The 12,368-nt window shown below is 34.1% G+C and overlaps 1 protein-coding gene and 1 pseudogene across 1 annotated transcript in view; one reads left to right on the forward strand and one right to left on the reverse strand.

Annotated features, from left to right (window-relative positions):
- Window positions 1-11,281, reverse strand: part of LOC108756850 (transient receptor potential cation channel subfamily V member 5) — a 12,576-nt gene extending 1,295 nt beyond the window's left edge. The window contains 14 exon segments of the mRNA XM_018500953.1: window positions 218-334; window positions 552-733; window positions 2,191-2,452; window positions 2,961-3,126; window positions 3,428-3,934; window positions 4,097-4,179; window positions 4,252-4,506; window positions 4,910-5,063; window positions 5,310-5,511; window positions 6,113-6,289; window positions 7,081-7,168; window positions 7,243-7,421; window positions 11,175-11,203; window positions 11,205-11,281. Of these exon segments, the coding sequence (XP_018356455.1) occupies window positions 218-334; window positions 552-733; window positions 2,191-2,452; window positions 2,961-3,126; window positions 3,428-3,934; window positions 4,097-4,179; window positions 4,252-4,506; window positions 4,910-5,063; window positions 5,310-5,511; window positions 6,113-6,289; window positions 7,081-7,168; window positions 7,243-7,421; window positions 11,175-11,203; window positions 11,205-11,281 (2,478 nt within the window).
- The window catches only part of LOC108756847, a 3,553-nt pseudogene continuing 2,430 nt past the window's right edge, over window positions 11,246-12,368 (forward strand).

The raw sequence follows: 12,368 nt of genomic DNA on the forward strand, positions 1-12,368 counted from the left end.
TGTACGTGTTAATTACGTATTGATCAATGATATGAAATAATTTACAGTGGTGTATTTATTTATATTCAAAATATCAAACGGCTCAAATGAAAAATTCATTTTATAATAAAACAAAATATTTCTACAATTATTATATTTATATTGTATTATATGAATATTAAAAACGACAAATAATATTCATATAACGTTCTAGGAATATTGTGCATTGACGACGTACTTGCCGTTGCCACTCGTTTCTGGTTTCAGCAATCTTCTGGTAAGTGTTGCCCATCATAGCGATCAACATGTTCACGAGCAAGATTGCCACGATCGCCATGTACAATACAAACAGCAGCTGCAATTATATAGCGATTATCGTTGTAACGCTATACCGACTGCATTTAACGCTCTTTTGCATGAGTTATTCGTTACGTGAAAAAATTTGTGTGACTTATCTAATTGTCGTTAAAACATATCATGTGAATGTTAATTAGAAGATATGAAAGATGGTATTGTTTACTTCTATCTATGAATATACTGAGCACATGTCTGAGCGACGGCAAGTAAAGTACCTTGGCCTCGAATTCATGCTCGGTTCTGTCAAACGCGCCAAAGTAATCACCGAAATTCGTCATACTCATCAGGAACATCGCCATAACACTTTCCATCGGCGATGGCATCGGATTAGTGATAGAGTCATCGATGCCCTCTGGAGTGTTCGGGTTGTCGAATGACAGGAATATGATGTAATATGCTGTGAATAAACTAGGTATCTATAATTGTAACAGTGTAATCGCGTGTGATATTTGTCCAAAATATGCGAGAAATCGTCCTCGCGGAAATATTTAACTTTCCGAAGCTGACGTCAAAGCTGTAACAGATGCTAAAATCTGTGAGATCATTTAATTTACGTTAAAAGACACTAATTTTAGAGAATCAGTATGATATAACTCGTATGAAAGAGAATGAACACTAAATTTGTTTTAATAATGATTCAAATTTGCACGATTCTATATAATAAATATTTTTTGGAATTATTTTTAACTATTTTTTTAAATTCAAACTTATTATTTATAATAGTCGTTATAATTATGATTGTATTTGTTGAATAGATTTTATCTAATATGTAAAGTCTACATATATTTTATCTAATTATATGTAAGAAAATATATTTGTTAATTATAACGCTCTAATAATTGGTTTATTTTTGCTTTTTGAATTGCCTGCCAATTTACATTTATTTGTTGATTAGAAATATTTATTTCATTTTTCATTTTTATCTTGGTTTTATTACATTAATATTTGAAATTATCACAATTTATAGTATAATTTTTTCATATTTATAAGAAAACTGTCACTTATATGGTTACTATTACTAACATTATAGCAGTAATAACCATAAAAATAGAGTTTCTAGTCATAATTATTTTACCTCGCAATTATAGTCACAAATATCAAATACTTTTCTCTCAGTGTGAGTCCAATAGACCACTACAGCTCTGGATGGTTAAGATGATGTTTTCCGGAACTAATTGATCGATCATCAGCCATGATCATATCAATTTATAAGATTTTTTATTGAGGAAGTCTCAAGGAAGTATGAAAAAAATCGTCTCTCTCTTCGCGAACGAACAGACGGTCCATTCAAGCAGCGACGGCGCTATGTCGTTTTGTTTGCGAAAAGTAAGACACAATAGCACATAGCGTTGCGGTCACGCTGCTGATTGCATAACGGCGTGCGTCGCATCATTTAACGTATCTCGAGACCTTCTCGGCATAGCGCCTCCTTCTGCGGTTTCTTCCCCGCCATTTATTAGTATAGGAGACCTTCAACCGGTCGGATGATGTGTGTCAGTGTCGCTTTGCAGCGTCCAGTAAAATCGTCGATTAGATCACATGACATTACGCGTATCCAATGCTGATGCTGTTATACCAGAGGCTAATTAACAATTGTTGGGAATTAATAGAATAAGGCACCGGCCGGTCATCGTCGGTGTGTCACCGGTGGAATTGATGATGTTTCTCGTTTTTTACACATGCCATTATGTCTCTTATAGCTTCGATTATCAATTGCGATAATCGACAACAAGGTTATTCGTTGATTGTGTTCGGGACAGGCCTCATTCAGAAAGATAAATGGAACAGCAGTTACGTGAAATCAAAGGAGATATATAAGGACCCTCTTTTTTATTTCGAAACGCCACGTGTTACCTTGAGAGAATCCCATGACGAAGACGAGGTAGATGGAGACGAATCTGATGAGATCGCCCATGATCATCCTGTAAATCATCACGACAAACGGTCCGACTGTCTTGAAGCCCCGGCAGAAGAATAAAAAGTATGGCGCCGTCGTCAGCATCACCACGACCGCTAGCATATCTTCGACCTCGTCGGAGCAAGTAAATCGCAGAACCGGGAACCACATCAGGATGCAGCATGAGATCAGGAACATCACGCGTGACGGCACCGTCATCTAGAAATTGCGCTCGCGTTAACACGAGTAACGGCGTTCTTGTAGTATATTTTGTAATTCGTTATAATATAAATCAGCTCATTCATGATAGACGGAGAAAAGGGTTTAGTTGGATTAGTTAGAATTCTAGTTGAAAATGGATGAATCAAAATTTTCTGATTAAATCTGCTAAAATTCTAGTTGTGATATCTAATTCTGGTTAAATTTCGGAATTCTGATTCATATAATCAAAACTTTCTGGTCCATGGAACTTTTGTCCATTTTCTACTAGACATTTTTTTCAATGTACTCAATGGATACTTAATTCGATTTGACACAAATCGATGTAAGTGTCGTTCTATCTTCGTTACTCACTGGAACTAAGAAAGATAGAATGATGTTTGTGTCACTAAATGGAAAATATTCAATATTGATTTACGACAGAGTGGATTTAAAAATTGGAGAATTATTAAGACAAGTCTTGTTACTTTTTGTATGTATTAAAAATAACGTCTTGAATGACTCTTACGAGATTTTCGATGAACATATGAAGACCTAAGAATCTCGCCTCCCGCAACGCAGCCAAAATGTAGAGCACCGCTGCGATGAACATAAAAATTTCCGCAGTTAGACGAATCTTCGCACTCATTTCTGATAGCTGCATCAGTCTGCACTCCTCCGAGAAATCGTCCCACCTATTAAATAATTATATATATTTATTTTATAATTTTAATATAATAAAATGCCATGGCATACACGCAGACAACTAAGTTCTATAAAATCTGCTTGACAGATTTATAAAACATATGCAGACAAATTTTGCAGAAAAGTTACTTTCTAAAATATTTCACATCTTGCAATGGAATATTTTGGAAATATTTCTTATGCTGTGTGGGCATGTAATTAAATAATATCTCTATTCATCAATAGTTTTTTGTAATATTTCTTGTAATATATAAATTTTATTATAACATTAAATATTATATTTTAATGTACCAATAATCACGATTAAATTTTGATCGCACGACGCCGTTGATAATTGTCTTGACAGTTGAATTTGCGTCGGTTTTGTTGTAAGTATTCATAAAATAATCCGACGCGTTTGGAGGGCTATCGGTATACCACAGTGTATGAATGGTGGCCTTGTCAGGAGGACTCAGAATGCCCTCGTTTTTGTTCAAGAGCAAAATGCTTTTCAGGGCTGACGTGATATTTGACGTTATTTGCAGCTGGATCTTCTCTAGCGATTCCTGCGTCATATTTAAGGATGATTTGAAATTCGAGGTAAAAGCCGCTATAAGGCTATTCGTAACCAATTCTGACAGATCCGAGCTTTGAAGAGTTTTGAGAATTATGGGCTCCGTTATATTGGAGGAATTTGTCCTCGTCGACGTATCGTTTGCGTTTTCGTCTGTTTCTATAGTTGATGGACCAGGTCGAAGGGTGAAGCTAATCAGTGACAGTACGAAGTAGAAGCAGAAAAGAAAGAATTGATTGTAGAATCTAAAAATTAAAAATTTCGCAGTGAGCATATAATTGTTTTTAGTTATTTTTTATATTTAATCAAGAAATATATTTTAGCGTTAATTTTTATTTTTAATTTAATTTAATTTTTTATAAAATTTTTATGAAATAAAAGTTTACTTTTCCTTCTATTATACGTACCGAGATTTAACGAAGGTGTTCCACTTGGCATTTAAAAGATCGACTAACACACCGTCCATTAACTCTAAATGTTCATCTTTATCCTACAAATCGTGAAAACATTTTGTTTGTGCGTTCTAACGATAAAATATAAATAGCATAATTTATTCGCTTACACCAAAGACAACCAGATTCAGGGCGGAATTATTGTTGATTGTGCCCGTATTAACGTCGATCGTATCTATTTGCGATAAAGGGTAGGCTGCGCAAGTTATGCTACCGATTTGCCAGTATATCTCTCTTTCGATATTCATGATGTGAAAGAATATTTCAATCCTGGCCAACTTTGCAGCCAAAGTCAACGGAGTCAGATGTTGAACGTTTCTTATACCGAGAGAAGCTCCTACTTCATAAGCCATGTCGAACGTGGCCTAGAATTAAATTGAAGATTAAAAAAATAACAAATGCCATGAAATTATTTATAACAATTTTTTGTACTTTTTTAAGTAAACGATAGCCTTGATATTTTTTACTGATAAAAAATATTGTTAAGTCAATTATTAAATGAATTATTCCAATATTTTTTAGCAATTAAGTTACTGTAGTAATATCACGAATTAAATTGACAAGTAATTTTCTAATAATTTGATGCTCAATCAGGCATCTTATTAGAAAGAATGTTAATAAGCTGAAAAACTGTAAATAAATAGTTTTGACCGTTATAGCCATTACTTCTATTTCTTATTGTCGAATTTTCAAATGTACGATACAGTAAGATTCTTATTGTTAATATTTTTTGAGAATAAACAAAAGTATCAAAGATGTAATACTCGCCAATTTCTCATATATCACTAGCATATGCATAACGGTATTGCCATTCGTGTCCTGCTTATCAGGATCCGCACCTCTGGCTAATATAAGCCTGTAGCACTCTTCCTGACCGAGACATGCGGCGAAGCTTAATGGATATTCTCCCCAGTACACATAACTATGGACATAATGATAAGATAGATTGTCTAACTTTATTGAATAGACATGTAACATTACATTACATTCTCGATATGACGCTCGACTACGTTAAAATCTCAGATATTTACATTTAGAACTTGAAACAAATGCTGTTTAAAGTTAATGATTTAATTAAAGAATCATAATAAAATTCTTTTTGTTTTGTCGTTAAGCGAGAGGTAACGATAATCTAATGTCGTTTTTTGAGGAAAATAATACAGCATACCCGCTGTAATTGGTTTCCGATGAAACACACACCCATTCATGATCCATATTGTCAAATCTCGACGCCTTCTGATCTTCTGGGCACATGAAGTTGCCGAAGCATCTCTCGTGGATAATCCGCGGATCATCTGCTCCGCTGTCGAGAAGGAACTTAACCATCGATGGATCCTCGTTTACAATAGCGATGTGCAAGACATTCTCTCCTAAATCCGAAATAAATCGGTATATAAAACTGTGAGGCTGAAAAGATGCAAATCTTTTTTCAACTAGATTACATTTTTACGAATTAAAATGTCGTATGTTATATATAGGATGTTATATATAGGATGAATTATATATAGGATGGACATAAGTATATTTTAAAATTTCATAAACGCGTTCCTTGATAAAAAAAAAAAGAATAAATGTTTCTACGAACATTAGATCGCAAATGCTTCGTTATCGAAATAATGAATCCTGTACATTTGCAATAATATTTTTGCAATAATGTGTTTTGTAGATAGATTTATGTGATCTGTATTGAAAAGAATTTCTTGATTAGAAAATCATAAAAGCCGAGGGAGTGGAAATGGTTTACCTCGGAAATGCTAATCATCCATTATGCAAGCAATATTCTATGAATAAATAATTTAACCAGAATGTTTATCGGGGAATTTATCGATAGCGGATATTCTACACACAATTTATAGACTGCCTTATGAAGAAGATTCAATAACAGCTTTAATTCATAGCATTTAATCTATTCCATAATCATAATCAATGATCGTCGTGTTTCATAATGATCACAGGAAAACTCAAACTTACCATAGTACTCGTCGCTTAGATAAATATCGTTTATAAGCTTCGGATAGAAACGCAACAGTCGTTTTGCCAAATCAGCATGAATGGCGGTCGCGTGCAACATGCACAAATGCAAGATAGTTTCGCCAACAGCACCTCTGTCGCTTAGATTCCAACATACCAGTCTATATTTGCTTTTATCTACCAAGAATATTTATTGGTCAAATAAATTTTTATACAACTTGCAACTCTGCAGATAATTTAAACTGTAGAAATATGCTTGCGTAGTTTGACGATGTATATCGCAACCATCAGGAAACATCAACTAAAGCATATAATTGTTTATTATAATTTTCCATTTAAAAAATTCAAATAAAAGGCTACGAATCGCAAACCGGATGGTAGTTATTAACAATTAAAATTTATCGAAGTCTCATATAATATACAAACGTTTCGACTCTTATCAAGTCCTTATCTTCAGTGTCGTACAATATAAATGCTATAATTTAAACTGTTAATAATAAAAATAAAATAATTTTAACTGTTCTACAAAATCTTCAATTTTCGAAGTATTCATATCATGTCAATCCTTCCAATAATTAAAGATGGTATATCATGACAATTAAAAAGTGTCTCATTGCAACTGTATACGTCATTAGGTTATCGTTTCGACTTATAAAGATTGGTAGACGTTGGTTATTCCAAAACTTAGGTCATATATATGAAAATTAGAAGTCCGAAATATCCCAATTGCAACAAGTTCACAATTCACAACAAAAATTGGAAAAATTGTTCATCATTAGAAAGAGAACGTTATGTTTAAAAATTTGTAACTAAAACATTTTTTCCATTTAACAGTACAACTGTAATAGAATATATGATAATTATATAACATGTAATAGTTATATTGATAAGTGGCAAATTATTAACTAACAATTATGTTATTATTATAGTTGGTGTTTGTTGGGAAAGAAGTTTAACTTCGTTATTACCTATCTTGGTCTCATCAACTTCCTCGTCGCCCATGTCTTTGTCGATATCGTAATCAGCTGGATTTTCCATAGCTTTTAAAGGCGGCAGCTGCACAGTGCGAAAGAAAAATTATTTAAAGCACCAATATCAATAGTATAGTAACGAAATTGATGATCACGTACCATTTTATGCCGCGGACGATCTTTATTTCGTAGAAGAACCAATTTATCCACTGGTATCCATTTGCCTTTTCCCTTGTTGTATAAAAACGGTTCAACTTTGGTTCTCATCGCGTGATCCAACTCCGCAAACTGCTTGGTCTGCGTGGCTCTTTTCATCATGTGCACCAACAATCCGCCACCTGTAAACCTTGCTAGATAGCTAAATATTGGACTTGCGAAACAGCCGACAACAAAGTATATAAAAGTTGCTTCTTAAAATAAAAAAAAAGTGAAAAAATGTAGAGCGTTAATGTGAATCAAACGCAGTTAGTGGGGTGCAAAACAATTGAGATTTATTTAGAAATAATTCATAATAAAATTTCAGACTCAATATGGTTATTATAAAATGTCAAAACTTTTTGCAACATTGCTCACCATGTTTAGGAATCCTACATAAATATTTAATAGTTCAACTAAATTAATTATAACAGATGAATTTTTTTAGACCAACAAGAATAAATATAATTAAGTAAAAGAAAACCTATATTTGGCCAAATCAAAGCTTGGTGCTTAAATATTTTGATATGAATTTATATCGGTATCTTCAAACACTCATTCGGCGTCGCGACGGCTTCCGGCTGTTATTCGTCTGACAATCGTCCGATGTCGTATGTTAGTTTTACGACGTCGATAGTCGACTGTGTTGTGCCATTCTACTCATTTACTAAAATTCAAGCATCCAGCAGGAAATCATCTGCATGTACTGCAGGTTTAACTTGATGTTGCGTCTCTCAGAAATGAAAGATACCGCGTGAAAAATTATGGCTCCCGCAAACAGGATGCGGTAATGCTTACCGTCAAGCAAAGTTAGCGCAATAGCCAATTATTCTTTTGTCTTTATGGAAAAGGAATGAACTGATTGGCTCTCGCTCTCTGATTGAATTTCCGCCGCGCGGTAAGCGTTGCCGCGTTCTGTATAGAGGATTAATTAAGGTGCCTTTTTTTATGCCGACGCTTATTCATGATCGCGCGACAGAATCGCGCACAGAATTAATTCGGCGGACGGCACGTGGACGCGCATTGCGTCACAAGTGCAGGTATTTGGATCGTGTCGAATGCCCGAGAGCTATTATATCGGACACACTAGGACTCCGTCCGTCAGCGTCGGAATCGGTGTGATGACTCAAGGATGATAAATACGGGAGAGGCGGAAGAAAGCAAAGAGCAGAGAGAGCTCGGCGGCTCTCGAGCCGTCTCGATTGGCGTCAATTCCGCGCGGCGCGTCGCTAGGAACGCATGTGCCGTGACGGCATTCCTATTTTCGCGGTCGAAGAGCCCTCGGCGTTTTCCGGCGCTGGTTAAAAACAACACGTGCAATTACATTGCGCGTGGTAAATCAGTAAATGCTACCTGTCAGCTGGTGATGTCAAACCCAAGGAACACATCAAGTCTAGAGAAAGTAAAAATGTTTTTGTGATGTCCTGAATATCAAAATGATGATTTTTTTGGTTACAAAATTTAACTGTTTATAAACGTTAAGAATCAAAATAAAGTCATTTTTTATGTTCATTTTTGTGTATTCCTTGGAAATATTGCGAGGAAAAATCAGGAAAGACGCTGAAATTATCTTTTACTTTTTTCTTCTTTCAGACGACACATCACGTAATTAATTGTCACAGTAACTTGGTCTTAGAACTTTAATTAGAATTTTTATCGTATCTAGGCATGAAACGATACCTCATCGATAACAAATGTATATATAATTGTTATAATTGTTAAAAATGTTATTGTAAATTTGTGTTCAACGATGAATGAAATGATAAAAAATTTCGTTCGTTTTGTAATTTATTATTTTAATCTATATTTGTTAATCATTTTCAGCTTTAATTTTTATTATTCTGGAACTTAAAATCTGAGAATTTATGCACATCAATGACCTGATGACACACATTATGCTGATTCCAACAGAATTAACATTGAATCGGTCGTACTTTGAACCAAAAGAATAAAATCGTGATCTTTTATCTCTTACATAACAGATCCTTGAAAATATTGTAAAAAACAACATAACTTAGTTGACATGCAAGTCCTACTTTAGAAGTAACAAATAAGGCTGTAACGATTGTATCAAACTTGCATAATAAATTATATACGGAATCATTCTTTGCTTCGGGAGCAATATGCATAAACATGCGTTTGCTCTTCTTATTTTATACACAAGAAATGAGACAAGACATGCTCATTCGGACTATCAACGGATTATAAATGGACTATAATAAGTATCGATTATTGAGATAAACGAATATTATAATAAATTGTTCTGAGGAGTAAAGTGAAGTATTGAAACGTTTAACTTGTATTGTAAATAAAAGATATTTTTATAAATTAATTAGTGCCTTATCTATCATGCCTACACTTTCAATCCTCATTTCTTTAAATAAATTGTTCTACTTTCAACACTTTAATCTTTAACGCATTTAATTTTATTCTACAAGTCTAATTATACACGCATAAACTTAATACATCGTCATCATGCAACTGACGGAGCAACCGAATCTCAAAAGGATACATTTTAAGAATCGTATATGCGACAAATGTCCACATAGTTCTTTAAGAGATGTCCTAAGAATATCCTGAGGACGTTCTACATCCTAAAGACAACCTCAGGATGTTCCTCAAAAAACTGCAGTATTTTGTATGTAGGAGTTAGACTAGAATTTCAAAGAGTCAAAAACTTGACACAACAAAGACAAGTCTTCGACTAATAAAATTATTAGTATTAGTAGTCAACGAGTAGTTATATAATTATATTATAAATATTTAAATTATAATTAGAATCCCTATTAGTGTGCCTTTAAGCCAACTTTCTCATTACTAAATTAATTATTAAATATTACAGTTTTAATTTTATCTGCTTGAAATCAATCAGTTTTTTAATATTTCTTTTTCTTATAACATTAAAAAAATATTAATATTTTATAATGATTTTGATAAAAATAAAAATATTTTAGTTTCGTTGCATAACAAACAAATAATAGATATAAGCTAATTGTTTAAGTTAATATTGCACATATCATTATTTTAATTATGCTTGTATACAGTTTCAATGTACAATGTACACTTATAACGATTTCAACTCTAAAGTACATTAGAGACAAGCTTAAAATCTTATGATATAAATATTACTAGACTCATAAATTTTTTATATCTTTCAAAAAATATTTACTATATTTTTAATAGTTAAAAGAACATAATAATATACTTAGTATCGTATATAATGAAATTTAACTTATAATTAAAAAAAGTACTCTTTTATTTATGCTCATTTTCTTTGACTTATTTAAATACAAAGGCACATTAATAGGAATACACACAGTAATAGAGAGTTACCCTAGTCTGTCAATCTTAATGAGATTCTTCTATACAGCGCGTCGACGCAACCAGAAAGAACACTTTAAGAACATTCGGCGCCACGTGTAACTGGTAAGTGCTATCAGAGTGGATGTAATTGATGAAGTCAAAAAGACACATATACATATTTCCTTCTGTGTCCCAAAAACTTTAATTATCTCTTTCAATATCTCATATAAATTTCTTAAACTCTGATCATACTATATTTTTATATAAAGTAATATTCCTAACTTACATAAACTTACAATTTAAATTGATTTGCGATTTATAATTGTAATTAATTTGTTTTTAACAGATAATCCTTTTCTTTAAAAAAAAAAGATGTTCTACACTATGTAAAAAAATTATCTTTTATACATTATAAAAAAAATTATCTTTCGATGCGATTTTTCATGAAGAAATTAAAGGCAAAGAAAGATATAAAAGACTATATTTTTATTCTTATATTAAAGTTTGTTTTTTCGCGCGCGCGCTTTTGACAAATATATATCTATTTCACTTTACGTTTCAAAAATATTAGTTACAGCTACAGAAAGTAGAACCTATAAAATACGATATATTTTTTCCCTCACTTTCCTGAAGACTCTATCCGACTTCGGTTTGATGTGTAAAATTCATGGTGGGACGGCGGAAGAGGTCGTCGGCACATCGGAGCACATACAACGCCATCTTGTACAGTCTGGTGCAAGTATTGCACGCACCGTCGCGGCAATTGCTGGCGCAAGTCTGTGGGAAGAGTGAGCGGCCGGGTTCTACCGTCGCAGTTACTGTCAGTGATTAAACGTGGCACGGTGCGGCCAATACGGCGTATCATGGCGCAGTGGAGACAGGAGACGATATTGAAGCTGATCGGTGCATATCGCGCGAAGCGGCTACTCTGGGATCACAATGCGCCGGACTATACTGATCGAAGCAAGAGAATCTACGCGTGGAAGGAAATCGCCGACGAGGTGCGCCAGTCCCGACCTCATATAAGTTAACCCCGTGCTCGTAAAACTATACTTACACGCGCGTCCTTTACGTTGAAGGAATCAACGTAAACATTCGTTTCATTTTTCACGTCGCAAAAAATCGATCTAAACGTCGCGGAAATGTAATAACGTTATATTTCAACGTGTAGATATTAAATTCGATTTTTTCAAAATATACATCTTGGATGTATTATTAACTTAACAAAAAAAAAAAAAAAAAAGGAAAAGAGAAAGTTTTATAGAGTTGCGTTATAACTAATAACAGATCGATAATTTTTAATTAACGTAAAAAGAGCGTTTCATTTTGTGACTCCTATTCTTCGCGTTCTGTGTATCACGCAATTCGTGATGCACGCACGTGCCGGCAGAAGCACGTTAAGCCGGGTGCAAAATACATCTCGCGAGCGTATTCCAGACACGCGCGTCCAACACTTGCGCAAGCCGTTGCGCAATGCTGGCGCATCGCGAGCGCATCGAGAGTCTTTACCGCCACCGCGCGCCGTTGTAAACGGAAAGTGAATTTCTGGCGTAGCATAGAAACCGCGTTTGCGTAACGGTTCGCGCAAAAAGCATCCATGCTTCACTTATTTATTGCCGGATTGCGTAACGCGTCTTCGAATCCACCGTTGGGAGCGTGTTCTCGCGATACGACGTGAATGTTAAAAAGAAAAATAAATAAAAACAAAAATAAAAATAAAAATTGAAAACAAGAATGTACGCGCTCTTATCTCATTGGGGTTTGCACTTGTCAGCTCGGATGCGACG

The sequence above is a fragment of the Trachymyrmex septentrionalis genome, unplaced genomic scaffold, assembly GCF_001594115.1.
Source record: "Trachymyrmex septentrionalis isolate Tsep2-gDNA-1 unplaced genomic scaffold, Tsep1.0 scaffold13, whole genome shotgun sequence".
NCBI classification, from domain to species: domain Eukaryota; kingdom Metazoa; phylum Arthropoda; class Insecta; order Hymenoptera; family Formicidae; genus Trachymyrmex; species Trachymyrmex septentrionalis.